Source organism: Saimiri boliviensis, chromosome 6 (assembly GCF_048565385.1).
Source record: "Saimiri boliviensis isolate mSaiBol1 chromosome 6, mSaiBol1.pri, whole genome shotgun sequence".
Lineage (NCBI taxonomy): Eukaryota > Metazoa > Chordata > Mammalia > Primates > Cebidae > Saimiri > Saimiri boliviensis.
This window is the reverse complement of record NC_133454.1, coordinates 80281416-80306458: the sequence shown is the minus strand read 5'-3', so window position 1 is coordinate 80306458 and position 25043 is coordinate 80281416. Positions and strand designations below refer to the sequence as shown.

The following is a 25043-nucleotide window of genomic DNA, read 5'->3' as shown; positions in this document are numbered from 1 at the left end:
GATACTGGTCTTTATCCCAGGAGGAACCTGGCATACATTTTCATTTCTGTCATTTGGATCATCGAACTCTATCTTGTCAGCCAAATGGAGTATTCTTATACACTGTGCTCCACGGTGCTAGAGATGTGGTGGACAATCATCCGTGTTTAACGAATACTTGTAGACTTGTGACTTTCTTTTCTTACATTCTGAAAATCCCATCAAAGAGCCCCATCCCCTCCCATCCATACCCAAGATAAAAGGCTTTGGGAGCATTTTATGAGAGCCGGCTCAGATTGTATTTATAGGCCCTAAATTGAACCCTGCGTATGAGCTCATGGAGAAAACTCCTGTCTCTTATGATGCTTATTGGCTGTTCCTTTGAGAAATGGGAAAAGATACTTATCAGAACATTCTGGAGTCTGAAGAATTTTGGCTGTCCTTCAGTTTGTGAGGACTGGGAGACTCATTTCTGTGCTGCGTCTGGTCTTTCCAACAACCCAGTCAGTTCTCTTCTCAGGAACTATGTTGTATGTTGCTTTGGTCTTTGATCATTTGCAGGTTATTTCAAGCCAAAGATGTGAGGCTGGCTGTGGGCCGGTTCTTAGGCTGTGTGTTGGGGATGCATTAAGTGAAAAGGGTTCAGGTCCCACTCTCAGGGAGAGGGTCTTGTCCCAGCTACTATTATCAGTCCCCTTGGCTATCTCAACAGCCTCCAACCTGGTCCCTCTCCCTGCACTCCCAACCCCCAACCCCCAACCCAGCTCACACCATGGCTAACACAGCAGCCTCAGGGATCTCTAAAAGGCAAATCTGTTTCAGCATCTTCAGAGGCCTCATTCTGCTCTTAGGAAGAGCACTTGAATCCTCAGTAGAAGCTACAAGGCCCTGGCTGGTTAACCCCACCCACTTCCCCAGCATATTCTAGGACCACACTCTCTCACGCACAATATCTTGGCCTTCCTTCAGCAGCTCATTCTTTCCTCTTCTTAGGCATGGCACATGCTGTCTTCTGCATGGAATGTTCTTCCTCTCTCCTTCTTTGCCCAATGAACTCCCACTCAATCTTTAGCTATCTGTTCATGTCACTTTTTTGGGGAAGGCTTTTCTGGTACCTTCAGATTCTCCTTTCTAAAATCTCTCAATGTGAAATTGTTTGGATGTTTCTCTGATTAATTCTCTGTGCCCCTGAATAATGAGCTCCAGAGGATGTGGCATGTCAGTTTTGCTTAGCATTGTATCCCTAGCTCCCAGCTCATTGCCAGGGACATAGTAAGCACTCAACAAACATTAAATAAATACATGAAGGAATGAGCTCGCCTTCACTGTCTAGGAGAGGAAACATAAGGACAGACAAAGTTACTATGATACATTGTGATAAAACTTTCACAGGCCATAAAGTACCCAGGAACAAAGAGAAAGAAGCAGCTAGCTTAGTGGGATTGAGTCAGGAAAGGTTTTCAGAAGGAGCCACCTTGAGCTGGGGAAGAGAAAGTCATTCCAGGCAAGGGACAGCAGAAGCAAAGGCATGTAGGCATCTTCTAGTGCTTGGCGTATTTCCGGAACAGAAGGAATGTCATGTGAACCAAGTGTGAGCTGTGTGTCCCAAAGAGATGGGCAGCAAGGTGGGTACAGTGGGGTGGGACCAGGGAAAGTGAAGGCTCTGAGGGCCAATTAGTGAGTTTGAATTTCATTTAGGACACTTTGGAAGTCAGAGGAGGCTACAGGTAAGGAAGCCTCAGGATCAAATCCATATTTTAGAATAATTCTTCTGGACAGATTGTCAGAGCTGTCCCGAAACAGGAGACAGAGAGACACCAGGTAAAAGGACAGGGAAATAGCCTGGTGAGAGGTGCTGAGGTGGTGGTGAATGCGGACAGTACAGTCTGATGGCTGTTGGAGATCAGCTTGTCGGGACTTGAGGAGGAGATGGAGTTGAGAGGCAGACTGGGAATACCACCAGGTACCTGTCTGTGTGGCTGTGAGGGTGATGAGTTGTGAGGCAGGAGGAGGAATTTGCTTGAGAAGGAAGACAGTGAATTTGAGTTTGGACATGTCAAATCCCCATAGAAAGCAGCTCAAATGCAACAGACAAATCTGGTTTTGCATTCTGGCTCTACTGCTGACGAGCTGGACCCTAGAAAATCATTCTAACTTAGCTGAGCTTCAGTTTCTCCAGAAAATGAGCTCAGCAATATTTACTTTACAGGGATATTGTAAGAAATAGCAAAGTGTATCTACTGCATAGTTCAGTAAATGGTAGCTCTTGAAATGATTTTTATTCTCCTTATCCAGGTGGCGATGCCTAGGAGGTAGTTGGCTTTCTGAACTTGGATTTTGAGGGACGTGCAGGCTGAGGCAGAGAAGTACATCGAATGGACAGTCCTTAGAAAATCCCCAGTCAAGGCTCAGAGCCTCAGGTCTCAGGCAGGAAAGAAGCTTCCCTGAGAAGAAAGAGGTAAAGAAAGTTTACCCCCCAGTGGCAGCGTTGACTTTTGGGAGCCACCCTGGGGCTCAGAGAATCTTTAACCAGAGCCCCAAAAGCTATTTTTCTAAGTTCCTGGCATGGCCAGAAACAAATATTTTCATTGGAATGAGCTAGTACAGGGAGATATATTTGAAAATAATGTTACTTTTGTTGAAAGTGGCTTATGTTCATTATCTAAAAATTCAAACAATAGTGAAAAATACAAGGAAGAAAGTAAAAATAGCTTACACTAAACACCTCCTTCCCTACAAATGCAGAAGGAGGAAAGGAAAAAGAGGGAGATTATATTAGATATACTTTCTTGAAATTGAAAGTATTAAAATTTAATTGAACTTGAAGTGAAGCGAAGAGAAGTGAAACTGTAGGACTTGCTGAATTTTGGTAATTGCTTCCTCCAAAGAAGAGAAATTGGTTTCTAAAAGTGCCAAAATGTATTATGAAATGCATAAAGGGTTTGAAATTACTGAGGTAGTTCTTTTTGCATTATAGGTTTTAAATTTGATGTAAACTTTGGACCTGGCATTTGTTTTAATCAGGTATTACACAGAGACCTGGAGATGATTCTCATGAAGGAGTAGGTTTATACTCACAGATCCCTAATAACAGGATGCATGGCACATCACACAGGGCCCCTTGGGGAAGGACCAGGGTGGGTCAGAAGGCAGAGGTGGTGAGGGGAGAGATGGCTCCAAGCCTTTACTGGGGTTTTCTTGGGGAAGAAAGGTAGAAGCAGGGTAGGTACCCTGAATACGTTTAGTGTTGGGTAATTTGAATAATTTTGGTAGGCTCTAGGCTATAGGGGTAGCCCCTAATTGTCAGGTACCTGGCCCTGGGGTGATTTAGGGCAGGGGGAGTATTGGCTTGGTGTGTGAGAATTTGGTAAAGGAGAGGTTTGCAGGTGTGTGTTCTGGATTGGTTGGTTTGTATTTCAAAGACACACTTGAAGGAGAGTTGCTTCCTAACTCTAGGAATTAGCTAGCCTTGAGAGGGACTGTCTATCCAGGATTAAGGCACCAGGTGCCAGAACATCAAGCATACAGAAGATGAGAACACGTAGTCCCTACAATAGTACCCACTGGCTTCCTACAGGAAAATGAGAATGGCCTAGTATCTTCCCACCTTCACATTTCTTCCTACCTTTCCATTTCTAACTCTACACATCTTGAATTTTTCTTTGTACATCACCAAGGTCATAACATTTACATTCCATATTCTGTAACATAGATTGCACAGTTATTTAGCCTTAGACTTAAATGTAAAAGGATTTCATGCTCACCACTGGTCCCTTTACCATGGCTTATCTTGCCCGAATTTATTCTGATTTATGTCTCTTTGCACTGGATTTTGTTTCCCAACAGTTTTCCTGGAAGAGTTCAGAGGTGCTATGTTCCCTGAGTTCTATCACGTTTGAAAAATGTGTCTTACTCTTGAAGAACAGCTTGCATGGTTACAAAATTCTTGGGTGACAGTTTTCCTTGGAACTGTGTAGACATAGCTTTATTATATTCAAAGTTATGGAGAAGGCTGGGAGCAGCTGATTTCCAGCACCTCTTAATCTTCACCCTCCCTTGGAGATGTTTGCCCTTTTTTTTTGTATGAAGCATTTGAATATATTTTTTAACATGGTGTGGTCAACCTGAAGGGTTCAACTTTCCCCTCAAGTGACGAAAATTTTTCTTCTGTTATATCTTTAAATATGTCCTTTGTTCCATTTGTTTTGTTCACTACTTTAGATACAACGTAATGCATAGATGGTCATCAGTGTCTCAACTCCAGGTCCATTATTTTATCTCTATATACTTCAATCTTTCTTTCCTTTTTTGCATTCCTTGTGATTACTCAGTCTCTACCACCCTCCTCTAATTCATTTTGAAGCTATTTCTGTTTATTCCTTCATTTTCCCAATAAACTGATTTGTTGTATATTTCCCAGTTTGTTGATTAGTCCCTGTATTTTGGTCTTCAATTTGCTTTCTTAAATAGCAGTCATCTTCCATCTTTGCATGATCTTCTCATCCCAATTCTAATTTCTTAATTTTTTTTTCAGGTTCTTATTTTTTCTAGAGTCCAAGTATTTGTGGTACATATTTGCACAGAAGTGTCCTTTTGCATTTTTGACATATTTCTTGCGACTATGTTTCCATCCTCACATCTGTCTCCTGCATGTTTCCCTTTTCCTTCCTTTCTACTTTCCTTCCTCTTTTGGCTATAGTATTTTTGTATAGTTGCCATGCCATCTGTTTTCCTCTTATTCCTTTTTGATTTGCACATTTCTACCTTGATGCCCTTTCCCTAGATATACTGTATTGTAGGTTAATTTTTGTTGACTCCTGTCTACCTTAGCTGAGATCTCTTTGCCTTCTTCCCTTTAGTGCTTTAGTTGAGGAGTGTATATTTTATGTTTGTTGTGTCACTGCTTGGGTGGTGGGGAAAAGGGGAAGTTAAGATAGAGATGTTTGTAGAATTGGTTTCTGCTCTTTTTCCATAACTCTGTTCATAGTCCAAAACATGAGTTTGTTATACCAAATTGGAGGCATATTTTATTCCTTTGGAGGTGATTAGCAGTGGGTTTCAGATTATTTCACCGATTTAGTTTGGAATTGTAGAGACAAGCTGTTGGTGAGTTTATTTTCCAGTCTTGACCCAGTGCTTCCCAACAGCCACTCATTCCTCTACCAGGAAAGGAAGGAAAAGAGATAATCCATGGAGTTTAGCCACTGCTTTTCAGGAGCTGGGGGAAAACATGGTGGTTGGGGCTTTCCATGTGTCTCCTGCCAGGGGGAAAACATGGTGGTTGGGGCTTTCCATGTGTCTCCTGCCTTTCACTCCTTCAGAGGGGCATGTTTTACTTTATCTTTAGTCTTTCTTCCTGGTAAATCCCTTCACATCATTCAAGATAATCCACTTTGACAGAATACGGTGAGATCATTCTGCCTCCACTCTCTTCTCATCAGTAAGAAAAGCAAATGGCAGGCAGCCCAGGCAGTTTTTTTCCCTCTTTGAAATGTTGGTAAGATGGAATGGAGAACCTTCTATTCTAGGGAAACTTTCTGAATCTCCTCTGCCAATTGCCTACTTGCCTCCTCCATCCCTTTCCCTCTCCATTCTGTGGTATTGTACTCTTTGTAAGAATTTTTTCTCTCCCATCTTCCTTTCCATACTGATTCTTTGAAGAAGAAGAATAAAGCGTTATCATGGATGGGAGCTCTACGTTTATTTCTAGTAATTTTGATCTGTATCTAGTCACTATTTTTGCAGGGGGTTGGGGATGGAGTTTCACTCTTGTTTCCCAGGCTGGAGTGCAATGGTGCAATCTTGGCTCACGGCAACCTCTGCCTCCTGGGTTCAAGCAATTCTCTTGCTTCAGCCTCTCAAGTAGCTGGGATTACAGGCATACATCACCACGCCTGGCTAATTTTGTATTTCTAGTAGAGATGGGGTTTTTCCACGTTGGTCAGGCTGGCCTTGAACTCCCAACCTCAGGTGATCTGCCTGCCTCAACCTCCTAAAGTGCTGGGATTACAAGTGTGAGCCACCTCGCCCAGCCTCTAGTCACTATTTTAAGACTATTGCCTTTTCTTGTATTTTAGAGTTTCTGGTATGTTTTTTATTGGTTTTGAATTTTTTTGTTGTTAATTTGGTTGAATTCAGGAGGAAGGTGGTTGGTTCCTGGGATCCACCAATTCTGGCATTGCCCTTCAGGCACTATTTTGGGAAACTTTTCCATGCAAAAACCCTGGTATGGATTTCACTTCATTATTAGACCTCATATGTTTCAATCATCCTATAACTATCTCAGGAGCTTACTGCTCAATGGACTCTCTGTTGAGTGTGATAGGGATACATACATAAAGGCAGAATGATGCCAGGGGTGCCACAGCATTTACCACGGAAAGCTTGTCAGAGAGCAGTAAATGCCAGGACAGAACCAGAGAGGTGACAGATAGCTAAGAGAACTTTTTGTTCAACCTTATATCCAAAGAAAAATTGCTGACTAACCCATCTCTGACAGATGATCCTCTAGCTTACTTGGATACCTTGAGTACCAAGGAATCCATGCCTACCATTTTGTTATTGGCAAGCTCAAAGTGTTTAAACATTTTTTACCTTGAGCCAAACTAGATATCCTCTTGTCTCCCTTGGTGAGGCTTCTTTCTATTCACATGATTCCCAGTCTTAACTCTTTAGATAGCTACAACTGTGCCTTTAGTCCTGGTATCTAGCCTAGCCTAGGATCGCAGAAAATGATTGAGCAGATTGGAAAGCTGCTAGGTTAAAATCTGTGAGAAAGAGTAAAACATGGATAAATATGAAGTTCTGCATGAAAATGGAAAGGAACCAATGTACAGGACAAGGATACCTGATTTGGCTCAACTAAGGAGGCTGAGAGTTTTGCTTAATGCCAAGTATACTGTAAGCCCATAGTCAGGCACACAAAATCTATGCTGCATGAATAGCAAACATCAATGCCAGGGATATTTACCAGAGTCTTTCTGTGCTAAGAGCTTGTTAGAGAACATCTGAGCCTCTGGGACAGCAACAAACCAGAATGTGTGCCGGAATGGGATGGTGTCTCGAGGTTATGGGCCACAGTGGATCACAATGAACTGTTGCAAAAATGGAGCTAGAGTTTGGAGAAGAGAAGCTTTAGAGAGGCACAGGAGCTGTTTTCAAACAGGAGAAAGATTTATGCGGAAGAGAATACTTGTTTTTTTCCATTCCTTCTTCAAAGCCCAGACCCAAGGTAGTTTTAGAAGGTTAAAAACAAAAACAAAAACAAAAACAAAAAAAAACTGTTCATTGGCTCTGTTGACTAGGAGTAGGCATTTATGTTTCTGAGATCTGTAAAAGATCTAGCAACCTTAGGTTTATGCTGGAAAATCTCTTATCTATGGGGTATGGAATCAGATGCTGATTTTTAAGTAGGATACAGAATATGGAACATTTTAATTTATCTGAGGAGGAATAATTGAACAACAGGTTCCTGAGAAGCCTGCCAGGGAGCAAGTTTTCTTCCCAAATATTATAGCCAAACAGCCAACCAGCTTCCAATTGCCAGCTTAATACTATGGGAAGCAAAGGGAAGAACGTAACATTTGAAGCAGGTAGACCTTGGTTTAAAGTCACGCCAGGCCGTTTGCTAGTTCTGTAACCTTGAGCAAGTGACTTAACCTTGCTGAGCTTTGGTTTATCCAAGGCTAGGTTGTGATCCACTGTGGCCCATAATCTTGAGACACCATCCCATTCCGGCACACATTCTGGTTTGTTGCTGTCCCAGAGGCTCAAATGTTCTCTATCAAGCTCTTAGCACAGAAAGACTTTGGTAAATATCCCTGGCATTGATGTTTGCTATTCATGCAGCATAGATTTTGTGTGCCTGACTGTGGACTTACAGTACACTTGGCATTAAGCAAAACTTTCAACCTCCTTAGTTGAGCCAAATCAGGTATCCTTGTCCTGTACATTGGTTACTTTCCATTTGCATGCAGAACTTCATGTAAAATGAGATGACTAAATTCTAGCACATTGTAAGGATAATTTAACAATTAAAAATCCCTTAACATAGAACTATATACTTATAAATGTTAAAGCTCTTCCTTGCCCCCTGAAGCTAGCTGCCAACAGTTCTACTGTGATTTCAATGAGACATTTTATAAGTAAGCACTTTTTTTTCAGGGCTTCCTTCTGAACTCTCCCCAGCTATTGAGGAAGAAGAGTCAAAGAGTGGCTTAGACGTCATGCCTAATATTTCTGATGTGCTGCTGCGCAAACTGCGGATCCACAAGAGTCTCCCTGGAAGGTAAAATCGGGATGTGCGTTAGAGAAGACCCTGTGCTGAGCGGCTCCTGTGTTGGATTCTAGGTGGGACACAGAGGAACACCAGTGTTCATTCTTGACTCCAGAAGGGCCAAAGTCCCATTGTCTAGATAGGTATAATGTATTCAAAACAAAAAGACTAATGAAAACAGCCAGGCTTGATGTTTTCAACTCAAAGACCAGGTGGGATTCTTAGGTAGGCACAACTCCTGAGGGCATGAGCGTCACAAGAAGCTCGTGGCAGCAGAGAATGGGGTTTGGGCTAGCAGACGTGGGTTTCAATCCCAGATACACCATTTACCCATGACTAGTTAAGTTTTAAAACATTTTTGTAGAGATAGGGTCTTGCTATGTTGCCCAAGATAATCTTGAACTCCTGGCCTCATGTAATTCTTCCACCTCAGCCTCCCAAAGTACAAATAATATTTAAGTAACCAAATGAATGATTTGAAAGAGTAAAATTGGTAGAAAGATCATAAAATAGGGCACATCTAGAGAATTACATGAGAATGGGATGTTGGGTAGGAGGTCAAGGAAGGCCTCTGTGATAAAGTAATAATTTGAGATGTGAAAATGACAAATGACAACAACAAAAAAAGCCACTCATACAAGGGTTTTGGTAAGATTTACAGAGGAAAAAAATTGTAGTTTTAATACACAGTGCTGGAACAACTTCACAAAAGAGTGAAGGTGGACCCCTACCTCACACAAAACACACAAATTAACTCAAAATGGATCACAGACCTAACTGTCAGAAAGAACACTATAAAACTCTTCAAAGAAAAAATATAAGTAAGTCTTCATGTCTTTGGGTTTTTTAGATACAGCACCAAAAACACAAGAGACAAGATTTAAAAAATAAATAGTACTTCCTCAAAATAAAAACTTTTTGTGCTGCAAACAATGCCAAGAAAGACACTCATGCCTCCCTGAGCTGTGCCCACTAAGAATCCTACCCGATCTTTGAGCTGAAAAACCCACCCAGCTGAAAAAGCAGCCCACAGAATAAAATATTTGCAAATCACTTATCTGAAAAGGAACTTGTTTCTAGAGCATATAAAGAAGTCTTACAACTCAATAAAAAAATAACCAATTTTTCAAAATCGGGAAAGGATTTAAATAGACATTTCTTCAGAGAAGACACACAAATGGTCACATGAAAAGATACTCTGTCCTTTTAGAGGCTCACTGTTATGCCCTCTGGTACCTATGCCCATTTATAAGACACAGCTCCCCACAAAAATGCCATGTGGCTTCTTTGCCTAAATCACACTTCTCTGAGTCCTTAGAGTCCCCCTTCACCCCCCGCTTTTTTATAAGGTGGGTATGTTCTAACTGGGTGGGGTAGCCCACACACCTATAATCCTAGCACTTTGTAGGCCAAGACAAGAGGATCACTTGAGGCCAGGATTTCAAGACCAGCCTGGGCAACAGAGTGAAACTCCATTTCCACAAAAATTAAAAATAAATTAGCCAAGTATAGTGGCATGCCCATCGTCCCAGCTATTATGGTGGCTGACGCAGAAGGATTGCTCGAACCCAGGAGTTCAAGGTTGCAGTAAGCCGTCTCTGCAGTGATCCTGCCACTGCACTCAAGCCTGGGCAGCAAGTAAGACCTGTCCCCAAAAATAAATAAAATAAAAATCAGGCGGGTGTGTTCTACAGCAAAAAAACAGAATGTGAGTCATTGAAATCGAAAAATGTTTGCGTTATAATTTATGAAAATATATACATTTCACATAATATCCCAACAACCCAGGAGTCAGAAACAAACTTGGCAAGTTTTGCTAAATCATTTAAATCACATATGTATGCTGTAGATGACAGTTAAGACAAGGGCCTGATGGGTGGAGTTGTGACAAGAACTGTCAGCATCAAACATCCCTGCAGTTGTTTGTCCCATGTTCTGGACTCTGCTGACTTCATGGCCATGGGGTCTTGTCACCTCATCCTGACAGGAAGGCACTCATATTTCTCCCTAGGGGTGAGAACCAGCCCCTTGCAGAGATGGCTGACCCCTACCTTTGCTCTTGGGGTTCCTTCGCACCTGTTCAGGAGAGGAAGCTGTGTTTCCTGAGAAGCTTATCGATGGCACGCTCTGTTGCCAAGTTCTGTGACGCTGGTAGGACCCCTCGCAGGCCTCCCCGCCCCAGCACAGGAAAGGGCCTGTGCATTATTTACATTGGGCTTCAGATAGGGCCAGCTTTAGTTATCAGCAAGAGAAGTAGCAGCAGCAGCAACACCGAGTGGACGTGCAGATGCAGGGACTGCATATGGCTGGAGAGCCCCGGCTGTGGAAACCACACAGATGGGAAACCGCTTAAAAGGATGACTCTGTGCCATCTGGGGCTTTCTCACCACTCTGTGACTCTAGCCATCAGAAGTTCTTGCTGTGGAGAAGAATCCTGGCCACTCTCTCCTACCATTTATTCTCTGCCCACATGCACCTTTGTCACAGCCCTCAGAGACAGAGGAGGGTGAGACTTTGCAGATCTGGGTGGATATCCCCAGAACGATAATGGACATAGATGTGTATGAGTTATGAAGTCCTTATCACATGCATTTTCTTATTTCTCATAGCAAGCCTGTGAGTTCATCATTAACATGAACGGGTCACATTTCCCGAGAGCCGTATATTTATGCATACAAACACATATACATACATACATGAGTACATATAGTGCTTATAATACTTCTGCAAGGTAGGTAATATGATTCCCATTTTACAGATGAGCAAGCAGAGGCTTAGAGAGATTAAATAACTTGTCCAAAGCCACATTGATAATCATGGCCCTAGGAGAGTTAGGATTCTCCCAGGTGACAGAGCACAGGCAAGGGGACATTGCATCTTTCCAGTCTCGCCAACACAGCTTACTCCACCCCTGGGAACACACGGTCTGCTGGTCATTCAAAGTCACCTTTGGGTTTATTGACTACGTTGCTTAAAGTTTAATTGTGTGTTTTCTTTTCACAGTGCCCCTCCACTCACTGAAAAGGAAGTTGAGGTAAGTGACTCAAGTGCGTTTTGAAATTTAGTGCCTGTGCTTGACTGGGCTTGTTCAAAACAATCCTTCCTCCAGACTCTGGCCCTGACATTTTTAGACAAAAACGAGAAAGTGACTGTGGGGTAATATGAACATTCACCACCGGCCCTCTTGAAGCACTGAGGTCCCCATTCCCACTCCCTTCGTGGAAGATTTTGACATATTTGGGCAGAGGGGAGAGGGTAGTTGGAAATTTTACATTCCTGTAGGCATTGTTTGTATTCTTTTTTTTTTTTTTTTTGAGACGGAGTTTCACTTTTGTTACCAAGGCTGGAGTGCAATGGCGCGATCTCGGCTCACCGCAACCTCCGCCTCCTGGGTTCAGGCAATTCTCCTGCCTCAGCCTCCTGAGTAGCTGGGATTACAGGCACGCACCACCATGCCCAGCTAATTTTTTGTATTTTTTTTTTTAGTAGAGACGGGGTTTCACCATGTTGACCAGGATGGTCTCGATCTCTTGACCTTGTGATCCACCCGCCTCGGCCTCCCAAAGTGCTGGGATTACAAGCTTGAGCCACCACGCCCGGCCTGTATTCTTTAAATGTATAACTTAGACACAAAAAGTCAGCTGGGAGGCTGCAGAATTGTATCAAATTTATTTCAAAATTACTGAAAAATGGTCAGATTGCAAGTTCTAAGCTTTGGTTTAGTGGGAAAGGGGGGTGGCCTCCTCAGGGTTTCAGCTACAAGAATGCCAGCTCAGCGGAGGCGGAAGGCTGTGCAGTCAGCAGTCTGGCCTTCCCCGTTTCCTTACTGGGGCCTCCTTGTCCCAGCAGGGTGAGTGAGCTGAGAGGAATCTGCATTTCATTCTGTGGTGGACAAAGATACCTTATGAGTGAGACAGTGAGAACTGCTAATGTGGACTAGATAAGCAGAGGAAGACAGGCAGTATAAAGTATCTACCACAGATAGTATCAGTAATTTGCACACAGCCCAGACACTTACAGTCCATAACACACTCATAGCCATCCTTTCTGCTGATCCTCCCAGCAGCTCCGAAAAGCAGGTGGAGCAGGACTTAGCACAAAGGAGAAAATTGAGTAAAAAAACACACCAAGTTTCTAGATACTGTAATTGGCAAAACCGAGACCTAGATTCAAGTGTTCTCATTGAATTCAGAGCTCTTTATGTCTCACTGCTGTTAAGGGAATAATCAATGTATAGAAAATTAATCATTGAGCATAATTCATAGACTTGACCAAAGCTGGGTAAGGCAGAAAACTTCCATCACTGGGCTCAGAGCTCAAAGCCCACCCATTGACATTTGTGAAGATGGACCATGGGTGGTTTGTTTAATGTCCAAAAATCCTGATTGCAGAGGTACATATTTATGGACACAGCTCTCAGCATGGTGGAAATAAAACAGGCTTTCAAATCAGATAGTCCAAGGTTAAATCCTAGCTGCATTATTCCTTGTGTCACCTTGAACAAGTTAATGACCTTTCTGGTCTTGGCCTCTTTACCCATAAACAGGTATAACACTTCACACCCCAGAGGGTTATTGTGGGGATTAAATGAATTTGTAGCATGAATAGCTGTGCTGGCATATAGTAGATGCTCAATAGGGAGTAGTTTTCAATACTGCCATCATCATCATCATTGCATCAGTTCTGTGCCTTCAGTTCTCTATCTGGACATGGTTGCCTTCCATAGGCCATGTTACATGAACTTCAGAAGCCCCTGTGGTTACTAACCCCGCAGGGTATAAATCTGCTACCACTCAGGGTAGATGATGGCTGTAAAATTGAAGACCATTGCTTCCTTCCTGTGTGGAGTCCATCTGTCTATTCCTCCTCCCTATTAGTTTCCTGCTATCCTGGGAATCCCATGTATGATCAATACTACCTTTTAAAATTCTGTTTGTGCAGGCTGCAATTTTGGCATGAAACATTTATTTATTCCAGAAAGCTTATCCTAACAGAATCATATCTGACCTTATTTAATCTCCTGGCAGCTACTTAAAGCTTTTATTGATATAGGATTTGGAATACTCAGACTAGATGCTGCTTGAAGTTTGCTTTAAGTCAACAATGCTTAAATCTCACATGGAGTTTCTTTCAATACAGTATTTTCATGCAAAACCTCCAAAGCCCCTCATGCAATAAATCCAAGCATAAACCCAAATGCTTACACAATTAGCTGCACTGGTCTGAGTTTATCTAAACCCAGATACAGGATGTTATTTTCTTAAAATTCAGTGAAAAGCAAAGTGTTATTCTCTTATTTTCTTGGTAAAATACATTTGGCCCCCTGGTTCTGGGAAGGGCCTAGCATGGACCTTGGGTTACTGCTTCACCATCTTTTTTGTGGTTTCCAGTGAAGTGGGCTTTTCACTTGCATGTGGCTGCTTTGGCAGGCGGTTCCAGGGGCTATTGCAAAATGCTCATACAAAAAACACACTGCAGCCTTGCCCTCTGCAGTAACTCCTCCTAGCACCTGTCTCACACTTTTGTTCCCAACAGAACGTGTTTGTACAACTGTCCTTGGCCTTTAGAAATGACAGCTACACCCTGGAATCTAGAATTAACCAGGCTGAAAGGGAACGCAACCTGACAGAGGAGAACACTGAGAAGGAACTGGAAAACTTCAAGGCTTCCATTACGGTAATTGTAGAGCTGGGATGTGAGGAGCCCTTGGAGCAGGGACTGTCTCCAAGGGCTATACAGGGTGTCCTGCTTCTCTCAGGTACTATGTACAGTCTCCCGAAGTGAAAAATTGAGCCAAAACTCTGGCAGAGTGTTCCTCAGAGAGCTGGGGGAACTGAGGCAGAGATCCCAAAAGCCTGGTTCCCTCAGGCTGTGGGCAAGGCCTCCAAACCCTTGGGAGCTTCTCAGAAGGGGGCAGGGTGGCCTGGGTGTGACTCCTTTCAGGACAGCCAGGGATAGCATGTTCACAAGCACCAGAAGCAGCTGTGGCCACAGCCGTGCAGAGGCCACTTCTCTTAGCCTGGATGGGGCCCAGAGCTGGTTTCGTGAGAGCAGAGTCTAGGCTTGGTATGTGTCTTAGTCAGTTGCAGTTGCTGTAACAGAGAGCCATAGACTGGGTGGCTTGAACAGCAAACATTTCTCACAGTTCTGGAGGCTGGAAGTCCAAGGTCAGGGCAGCAGCACAGTCGGGTTCTGGTGAGGGCCCTCTCTGGCTCACAGACTACCGCCTTTTCATTATGCCCTGACATGGCGGAAAGAGAACAGAACTCTTGAGGGCCCCTTTTTTAAGAGCAATAATTCTATTCACAGGGGCTCCACCCTCATGACCTAACCACCTCACCCAAGCCCCACTTCACTATCACATTGAAGAGTTAGGACATGTTCCCCCAAAAGTCAGCAGATGACTGTGGGGGGGCCAAAACATTTAGTCCGGTGGTCCCCAAGCCCTGGGCTGGGCCGCAAAGCAGTACTGAACCATGGCCTGTTAGGAACTGTGCTGTACGGCGGGTGAGCTGCCTAAGAGCATAACCTCCTGAGCTCTGCCTCCTGTGGGATCAGCAGCAGCATTCCATTCCCATAGGGTCACAAACCCTATTGAGGGCTGTACCTGCAAGGGATCTTGGTGGTGCCCTCCTTATGAGAATCTAATGATCTGAGGTACAGCAGTTTCATCCCCAACCAGTGTCCCCGCCAGGTCTGTGGAAAAATTGTCTTCCTTGAAACCGGTCCCTGATGCCGAAAAGGCTGGGGACTGCTGATTTAGTCCATAACATTATTTGAAGACCCCAGGTGATGCTCCTACTCCTCTTCAGTCCTCAGCTTCACTCTGGCACCACTGTGAGCACCGGGAGACCTACCAGAAGTTGCTGGAGGACATTGCTGTCCTGCACCGCCTGGCTGCCCGCCTCTCCAGCCGAGCTGAGGTGGTGGGCGCCGTCCGCCAGGTGAGCCTCTCCAGCCCCCAGCCTTGCTGACTCTGCTCCACCCACGTTAAGTAGAGAACTCACCCGAGCAGTGGCGACTACAGATACCACTTAGAGATGGCTTCCTCTGGGCCAGACATCCTATATACATCATTTCGGTATTATTCAGAGTATTTTTAGCAGACCACTGAACCCTCAAGATGCTTTGTGGAAAAAGTTCTCCATGGATGCACAAGCCGGAGGATTACTGCACACTGTCTTTCTTTCTTGGAAATTTCTAACACATTGGCCTAATCAAGGCTTTAAGAAGTCCTATCGTGAAAAAGGCGGTTCACTTTACCTACGTAGTTCCCAAATGTATTTCACTGAAGAATTCCCCCCGCACCCCTCTATTGCATTTTTCTGAAAAAAATACCTATTCAACTCCCATGGAGCTAGTATTTGACAAAACAAGCTTTAGGAAAAACTGCTTTGTCTCATTAAATCCACCCAGCAGCCCTATACACATCCTGTTTCCCAGAGGAAGACGCGGAGTCTCAGAGTAGAAGTGCTGTGAGTGGCAGAGCGGGGCACAGGCCCAGGTCTGGCTCTCTCGGCCACTTTGAAGTCCTGAAGCACACAGAGCAACGCCCTGGCCCCCTGCACGTGGTAGCAGGAGCACTGGAACTGCCCCAGTTCCAGTCCCGGCTCCACCCTTCATTTGCGGTGTGACCTTGGGCTGCTTACCGAGGTCTCTCTGCTTCAGTCTTTTCAAGTGTAAAATGAGGATGGTCACAGTATCTGCCACAGAGGGTTGCTGCCGTACTTGTAAAGCATTTGGATGTTGTTATTGCTGTTGCTATGACATGACTCTATGTCCTGCTGCTCTGGTTACACGAGAGGAGGTTCCTGGGGTGGTGAAGCCTGAGCAGTTCCTGGTAAATAAAAGGATCAGCCGCTGGGCCGTCCCACCCTGTGTCCCTCAGAACAAGGACACCTGACTCAGCAGTGGTGCCCAGTAAGTCACTGCAGCTGGGAGTAGTAACATAGGAGGACTCTAGAGAAGTGGCTGGTCTCAGCCCCGCATGGCTGTGCGACCTGTCCCTGTGAAGCCACTAGGTGTGTCCCTCTGTGGCCAGGCAGGGCCTCAGCTGGATCCTCTGAGGGATCTACGCGGAGTGTGAGCAGAGAGAACTTGTTCTCGTTGTCTGCAGGCTTCCCACACGTGAACCTCAGCCCATCTGCCACTCATGCTGTCTGCTCTGTTCTCCTAATGGCTCCCGCGTCCTGGCTTCCATGCCTCAGTCTTTGCCTTCCTCTCTGGCTCCCCCGGGCCAGGTCAGGCTTTATCCTGTCTTTCCCTGCCGCTCTCACTCCACCAGACTGCCACCAGTCTCACTCCCTTGAGTCCCATACCTGTGACCTGATTATGTTACTCTCTTACTTTAAGGGAGATATTCAATGGCTCCCCTTTTCCTTCAGGATAAATTCAAATTTCTTTGTCTAGCATTCAAGGTCCTTCACAACGCAGACTTACGAATAGACCCAACTGCTTGCTGATTCCTACATAGGTAGGAGGACCTGTAGTGTCTGGGCTTTCTGGACAGCCCTGGTTTATGTCGATTGTCCCAGCATAATTTGTCATAGTGCCTTTTTTTGCTCTCCAGAGGACTCCTGTCCAGAGGATAAATCCTCATCTACATATAAGCCCTTTGCTGCCCTGCCTCTAGACTCCTCTTGGAGTTCCCTGGCTTGAATGCTCTGTCCCTCCTGCCCTGGTCTGTGTGCCCAGATGCTACTCACATCCCCATATCCACTTAATTCCATCTCCATGAAGCCTCCCCTGACCCGGTCTTTGAAAGCAGAAACAACTCTCCTTTACCTCTCATCTCCTGCAGTGCGGTGGCTGTGCTTTTCTATTCTCCCTGAGTGCAGGTGCTGAGTCTACCTCTCAGTTCACATGGCAGACAGCAAACTCTTCGGAGGGCAGAGTCTTGTCCCTGTGTCCTTTCGATTCTCCTAGCCCAGACCTTAGCTCAGAGCAAGTAAGTGCCGATGGAGGCTTTCTTCCAATAGCCTCATGGACTCACACACTTCTTGCCTGCAGGAAAAGCGCATGTCGAAAGCAACAGAAGTGATGATGCAGTATGTGGAGAATCTAAAGAGGACGTATGAGAAGGACCATGCAGAGCTCATGGAGTTTAAAAAGCTTGCAAATCAGAATTCAAGCCGCAGCTGTGGCCCCTCTGGTAAGGACCTAGGCTCCTGCCCCATCTTGGCCCTACAATGTTGGGAACCAGCCCGACCCTGTGCATGGGTGCCCGTGTCTCAGCAATGAGAAAAGAAATAAAGACCCAAGAACAGAATTTTATGGCATGGGTCCGGGAGTCCAACTCACTCTCTCGCAGGGTGATCTGCCTTGGCATTGAGCTCTGGGCTCCAAGCGCTTTTATTAGGTAAATTATCTTGTTAATCCTGCAGGCTGTGGGGGGCGGGGTTGAGGAGGACGATAGCTGGAGGAAGAGCATGTGTCTGCAGCATTCAATGGCAAAACATAGTTCTCCGAAGAAATGCTAACTAAGGGCGCTGAGATTTTAGCACCCATTGTCTATACAGGTGTTTTGGCAAGAGAGGTGCAGCGGGTAAGGATAAGGCGCCATGAGGTCTGACCACACGCAATGCATCAAGGGGCTTTTATCTCCCAAGAATTGTGGACACAGACCCATTGGAATTGCTCCATATTGTGAGAACATAAGCAGAGCCTGTGGCCTTCCGGCGTTCTCTTCTGACTTTACCAGCTTCCATCTGCAAAGACCCTTCAGAGTCTTGTGAGCAGAGACTGCATTACTTCCCAGAATCTTTTGCATAAGCTCCCTTGACGAGATCCTCACACAGACTCTATGTTGTGAAGAGCTGTGGGACCAAAGCAGTTTTTTCTGCTCTGCAACCACACCGCAGTGTTCTGCAGTGATGGCACTCTCAGATGGTCTTTGCCATAGGCCTCCTGTTACCGCTTGATTTCTGCTTTTATTTTATTGTACCATAGTTCGGATATGGTCCATGGCACAAATCTCAGTGTACTAAAAGCAAAGCAAGCTTGTAATCATGTAATTATAAGTAACACAGGTCTGCCCTTGGCCATCTCTTCCCACACTACAAGGTGGATCTCCAAGAGCTCTTGCCTGGGATTAGAGCTGTCAGAGCAGCCCCAGGACTTATTTCTGGTTGGGCAAGACTCCTTGCCCCTGCCCAGTGCTGCCCATAGGGGCCTCCCAGCAGCTGCTTCAGTGGACCTGCCAGGGTAGTCTGGAACCAGGAAACGTGAGCATTCCCAAAGTGACTTCCTAACTCCCACAGCAATAAATGACAGTGGCTGACCACAATACAAAGCCCACAGGCCTCAAGAGCTCTTGGACTTACAGGGTCTGAGAGTGACCCTAGACCCTGTAAGTCTGTGCTTCAGGACCCCGTTTTAGGCAGCACATGTGAAGGAATTTGGGCTTTATTGTGGAAAGCATTAGGGATCCAACCAATGATTTTAATCAAGAAAACGACTTGATCATATATGTAGTTTAAGAAGACTTCCTTTAACTGTAGTGTGGCAATTACATTGCTGGGACAAACCAGGGACAGGAAACCCCATGAAGATGTTCTTGCAACACTCCAGGTAAGGGGTGAAACCTGGGAAGTTAGGGTGGAGTGAGAGTCTGGTGAAGATGTTACTGAGAAAAACAGCAGACTCGTGGATAAGACAAATGTTTCAAAGAAATGCTCTTGTTTAGAAGTTCTATATAAATTGCTGTAGGAGCACAGAGGAGGAGCCGCCTGATTCTGCCTTGAAGGGAGACAAGGAGGGCTTCAAAGAGGGAGGCTATCTGGTTGGTGCTTTAAAGTAAAAATAGGAGTTCTCCAGTCAATAGAGGAAGATACATCCCGAGTGGAGAAACCAGCATGGACAAAGGTGTGGAGGTTGGGGGTGAAAAGAAATGGAAACAAACAGTTTGCTATAGTGGCAGTGTTGGGTGTGGTAGTGACAGGTTGAAAGTGAGACTTGGAAGACCAGGGCCACATGCCAGGCCATGATAGCAATTTAAGCCTCTAGGCAACGGGGAGTCATTGGTAAGTTTACACCACATGACGTAATCAGGCTTTGTTTTTAGATTATTCTGACTTCAGTGGACAATATATTGGAGTTGTGCAAAAGCCAAGGTCAAGAGAGACGAGTTGGGAGGCTCTTTCTCAGTCCAGGAGGAAGAGGTTGGTGCCTTGGACCAGATCTCTTTGTGGGCACTGTCAGGGTTTGGACTCTGGCTGATGAAGGTGGCTAGCAGGAGAAAACAGACCCTTTAGCAACAGGAATCCCTGTGGAATGCAAACATCCGTGTTACCAAGAGCTGGAGGAGGGAAAGTACAGAAAGTATAACAGATGGAGAAACCTTTATAAACAGGAGGTTTCACAAGTTTCCTGGAGAATATCAGTGACACGTCCCAGAGTCCAAAGGCAGCACACACGCATGTTCCAGACTGTCTGCCTTGGATCTGTCAGCAAGGCTCCTGACCCACATGCACCTGGACCTCTAACAAACCATTTTCCATCAGTGGTGGAAGCTGGGGAAGTTGCTTCCAAAGGAATCCTAATGCATGGACTCCTGCATTTATTGCCACACAAGGTTTCCTGCAAACCACCTTACCTAAGATTTATAGGATGAACAGTTACCCATGAGCCCCATTGATTCGTTCTGCAGACATTGATTGATCATCTTTGGTTCATCCTATACAATACTGGAACATAGAGGTAAAGGGCACACAGTCACAGACCCAAAGGAGCTCCCAACCTTCGGGAAGTCAAGGCAGCATAGCCAGTGCTATGTCAGAAGAAAGCAGATCTCCAAGGAGAGCACACTGCAGAGTCCCACGTTGTCTAGTGGGGATGAGAAAATGCTCACCATAGGAAAGGTCACGATAGTTGTACATGTTTTTCCAATATTTGTTCCCACTCCAGTTCTCCCAAGCTATACCTCAGCTTGGGTTAGGCAGAGGGGCTATAACCACTCAGCAGGTGTTTCCATAAGATTCTCTATGACTGTTCCCTAATAGTGTTTGTGTCTTAAGCCTTTACACAACCTCTGCAATATTTGACTATGCCTGGGATTTTGAAGACTACAGTAAATAAAATATCCCTGATTTCAAGGAAGGTGATACATACATTTAAAAAAAAAAAACGTTTCTTTCTGAATATGAAATTTACCAGTTGTCTGCATTTTTTATTATTTCCCTAATGTAGATTTCTAGAAATATAAATACTAGCTCAGGGGAAAGAAATATTTATAAGGCTCTTAAAGCAAATTAGTTTTAAATAACCCATTGATGTTTTCACTGAATGGGTTACAATACTCAATTCACTGACTGTGCAATTGACACCATCCTTGTTCTTTCTTTTTATTTTTTTATTTTTTATTTTTTATTTTTTTATTGCATTTTAGGTTTTGGGGTACATGTGATGAACATGCAAGATTGTTGCATAGGTACACACATGGCAGTGTGCTTTGCTGCCTTCTGTCCCCTCACCTGTATCTGTCATTTCTCCCCATGCTATCTCTTCCCACCTCCCCACCCCCCCTCCCCCATTTCCCCCCAACGGACCCCAGTGTGTAGTGCTCCCCTCCCTGTGTCCATGTGTTCTCATTGTTCAACACCCACCTATGAGCGAGAATATATGGTGTTTGATTTTCTGCTCTTGTGTCAGTTTGCTGAGAATGATGGTTTCCAGGTTCATCCATGTCCCTACAAAGGACGTGAACTCATCGTTTTTGATGGCTGCATAATATTCCATGGTGTATATGTACCACATTTTCCCTATCCAGTCTATCATCGTTGGGCATTTGGGTTGGTTCCAGGTCTTTGCTATTGTAAACAGTGCTGCAATGAACATTCGTGTGCATGTGTCCTTGTAGTAGAATGATTTATAATCCTTTGGATATATACCCAGTAATGGGATTGCTGGGTCAAATGGGATTTCTATTTTTAGGTCCTTGAGGAATCGCCACACTGTCTTCCACAATGGTTGAATTAATTTACATTCCCACCAACAGTGTAAAAGTGTTCCTATTTCTCCACATCCTCTCCAGCATCTGTTGTTTCCCGATTTTTTAATGATCACCATTCTAACTGGTGTGAGATGGTATCTCAATGTGGTTTTGATTTGCATTTCTCTGATGACCAGTGATGATGAGCATTTTTTCATATGTTTGTTGGCCTCCTGTATGTCTTCTTTTGTAAAGTATCTGTTCATATCCTTCGCCCATTTTTGAATGGGCTTGTTTGTTTTTTTCTTGTAGATCTGCTTTAGTTCTTTGTAAATTCTGGATATCAGCCCCTTGTCAGATGGGTAGACTGCAAAAATTTTTTCCCATTCTGTTGGTTGCCGATTCACTCTACTGACAGTTTCTTTTGCTGTGCAGAAGCTGTGGAGTTTGATTAGGTCCCATTTGTCTATTTTGGCTTTTGTTGCCGTTGCTTTTGTCGTTTTGGTCATGAAGTCCTTGCCTACACCTATGTCCTGAATGGTTTTGCCTAGATTTTCTTCTAAGGTTTTTATGGTATTAGGTCTGATGTTTAAGTCTTTAATCCATCTGGAGTTAATTTTGGTGTAAGGTGTCAGGAAGGGGTCCTGTTTCTGCTTTCTGCACATGGCTAGCCAGTTTTCCCAACACCATTTATTAAACAGGGAGTCCTTTCCCCATTGCTTGTTTTTGTCAGGTTTGTCGAAGATCAGATGGTTGTGGGTATGTTGTATTTCCTGTGAGGCCTCTGTTCTGTTCCATTGGTCTATATCTCTGTTTTGGTACCAGTACCATGCTGTTTTGATTACTGTAGCCTTGTAGTATAGTTTGAAGTCCGGTAGTGTGATGCCTCCCGCTTTGTTCTTTTTGCTTAGAATTGACTTGGCTATGCGGGCTCTCTTTTGGTTCCATATGAAGTTTAAGGTGTTTTTTTCCAGTTCTGTGAAGAAGGTCATTGGTAGCTTGATGGGAATAGCGTTGAATCTGTAAATTACTTTGGGCAGTATGGCCATTTTCACGATGTTGATTCTTCCTAACCATGAACATGGAATGTTTCCCCATCTGTTTGTATCCTCTCTTATTTCGTTGAGCAATGGCTTGTAGTTCTCCTTGAAGAGGTCCTTTACGTTCCTTGTTAGTTGTATTCCTAGGTACTTTATTCTCTTTGTAGCAATTGTGAATGGCAGTTCGTTCTTGATTTGGCTCTCTTGAAGTCTATTACTGGTGTATAGGAATGCTTGTGATTTTTGCACGTTGATTTTGTATCCTGAGACTTTGCTGAAGTTGTTTATCAGTTTCAGGAGATTTTGGGCTGAGATGATGGGGTCTTCCAGATATACAATCATGTCATCTGCAAATAGAGACAATTTGATTTCCTCCTTTCCAATTTGGATACCCTTTATTTCTTTTTCTTGCCTGATTGCTCTGGCTAGAACTTCCAGTACTGTATTGAATAGGAGTGATGAGAGAGGGCATCCTTGTCTAGTGCCAGATTTCAAAGGGAATGCTTCCAGTTTTTGCCCATTCAGTATGATATTGGCTGTTGGTTTGTCGTAAATAGCTTTTATTGTTTTGAGATACGTTCCGTCAATACCTAGTTTATTGAGGGTTTTTAGCATAAAGGGTTGTTGAATTTTGTCAAAAGCCTTCTCTGCATCAATTGAGATAATCATGTGGTTTTTGTCTTTGGTTCTGTTTATGTGGTGAATTATGTTTATGGACTTGCGTATGTTGAACCAGCCTTGCATCCCCGGGATGAATCCTACTTGATCATGGTGGATGAGCTTTTTGATATGCTGTTGCAATCGGTTTGCCAGTATTTTATTGAAGATTTTTGCATCTATGTTCATCATGGATATTGGCCTGAAATTTTCTTTTCTTGTTGAGTCTCTGCCGGGTTTTGGTATCAGGATGATGTTTGTCTCGTAAAATGATTTGGGAAGGATTCCCTCTTTTTGGATTGTCTGGAATAGTTTCAGAAGGAATGGTATCAGCTCCTCCTTGTATGTCTGGTAGAATTCAGCTGTGAACCCATCTGGACCTGGGCGTTTTTTGGGTGGTAGGCTCTTTATTGCTGCCTCGACTTCAGACCATGTTATTGGTCTATTCAGGGTTTCGGCTTCTTCCAGGTTTAGGCTTGGGAGGTTGCAGGTGTCCAGGAATTTATCCATTTCTTCCAGGTTTACTAGTTTATGTGCATAGAGTTGTTTGTAATAATCTCTGATGATGGTTTGGATTTCTGTGGAGTCTGTGGTGATATCCCCTTTATCGTTTTTTATTGCATCAATTTGGTTATTCTCTCTTTTCTTTTTTATTAATCTGGCTAGTGGTCTGTCTATTTTGTTGATCTTTTCAAAAAACCAGCTCCTGGATTTATTGATTTTTTGAAGAGTTTTTTGTGTCTCTATTTCCTTCAGTTCTGCTCTGATCTTAGTTATTTCCTGTCTTCTGCTAGGTTTTGAGTTTTTTTGATCTTGCTCCTCTAACTCTTTCAATTTTGATGATAGGGTGTCAATTTTAAATCTCTCCTTTTTTCTCATGTGGGCACTCATTGCTATATATTTTCCTCTAGAGACTGCTTTAAATGTGTCCCAGAGATTCTGGTATGTTGTGTCTTCGTTCTCATTGGTTTCGAAGAACATCTTTATTTCTGCCTTCATTTCATTGTTTATCCAGTCAACATTCAAGAGCAAGTTGTTCAGTTTCCATGAAGCTGTGCGGTTCTGAGTTAGTTTCTGCATTCTGAGTTCTAACTCGATTGCACTGTGGTCTGAGAGACTGTTTGTTATGATTTCTGTTCTTTTGCATTTGCTGAGGAGTGATTTATTGCCAATTATGTAGTCAATTTTAGAGTAGGTGTGATGTGGTGCTGAGAAGTATGTATATTCTGTGGATTTGGGGTGGAGAGTTCTGTAAATGTCTATTAGGTTTGCTTGTTCCAGGTCTGTATTCAGGTCCTGGATATCCTTGCTGATTTTCTGTCTGGTTGATCTGTCTAATATTGACAATGGGGTGTTAAAGTCTCCCACTATTATTGTGTGGGAGTCTAAGTCTCTTTGTAAGTCATTAAGAACTTGCCTTATGTATCTGGGTGCTCCTGTATTGGGTGCGTATATATTTAGGATCGTTAGCTCTTCTTGTTGCAGTGATCCTTTTACCATTATGTAATGTCCTTCTTTGTCTCTTTTGATCTTTGTTGCTTTAAAGTCTATTTTATCAGAGATGAGAATTGCAACTCCTGCCTTTTTTTGCTCTCCATTTGCTTGGTAGATCTTCCTCCATCCCTTTATTTTGAGCCTTTGTGTATCCTTGCATGTAAGATGGGTTTCCTGGATACAGCACACTGATGGGTTTTGGCTTTTTATCCAATTTGCCAGTCTGTGTCTTTTGATTGGGGCATTTAGTCCATTGACATTTAGGGATAGTATTGTTATGTGTGAATTTGATACTGTCATTTTGATGCTACCTGGCTGTTTTGTTGGTTAGTTGATGCAGATTCTTGATTGTGTTGATGCTTTTTTACCATTTGGTGTGTTTTTGGAGTGGCTGGTACTGGTTGTTCCTTTATATGTGTAGAGCCTCTTTCAGGAGTTCTTGTAGAGCAGGTTTGGTGGTGATGAAATCTCTGAGTGCTTGCTTGTTCACAAAGATTTTATTTTTCCTTCACTTATGAAGCTTAGTTTGGCTGGATAGGAGATTCTGGGTTGAAAGTTCTTTTCTTTAAGGATGTTGAATATTGGCCCCCAATCTCTTCTGGCTTGTAGGGTTTCTGCTGAGAGATCTGCTGTGAGTCTAATGGGCTTCCCTTTGTGGGTAACCCGACCT

At 43.9% G+C, this 25043-nt stretch overlaps 1 protein-coding gene across 6 annotated transcripts in view; it reads left to right on the top strand.

The window, feature by feature from the left end:
• IRAG1 (inositol 1,4,5-triphosphate receptor associated 1) overlaps positions 1 to 25043 on the top strand; it is a 129269-nt gene that overhangs the window by 76434 nt on the left and 27792 nt on the right. For all 6 annotated transcript variants that reach the window (XM_010343350.3, XM_010343292.3, XM_074401089.1 and 3 more), the window contains 5 exons: positions 8143 to 8266; positions 11258 to 11288; positions 13790 to 13930; positions 15067 to 15198; positions 17264 to 17405. In XM_010343350.3, the coding sequence (XP_010341652.3) occupies positions 8143 to 8266; positions 11258 to 11288; positions 13790 to 13930; positions 15067 to 15198; positions 17264 to 17405 (570 nt within the window). The remainder of the gene's footprint in view (positions 1 to 8142; positions 8267 to 11257; positions 11289 to 13789; positions 13931 to 15066; positions 15199 to 17263; positions 17406 to 25043) is intronic.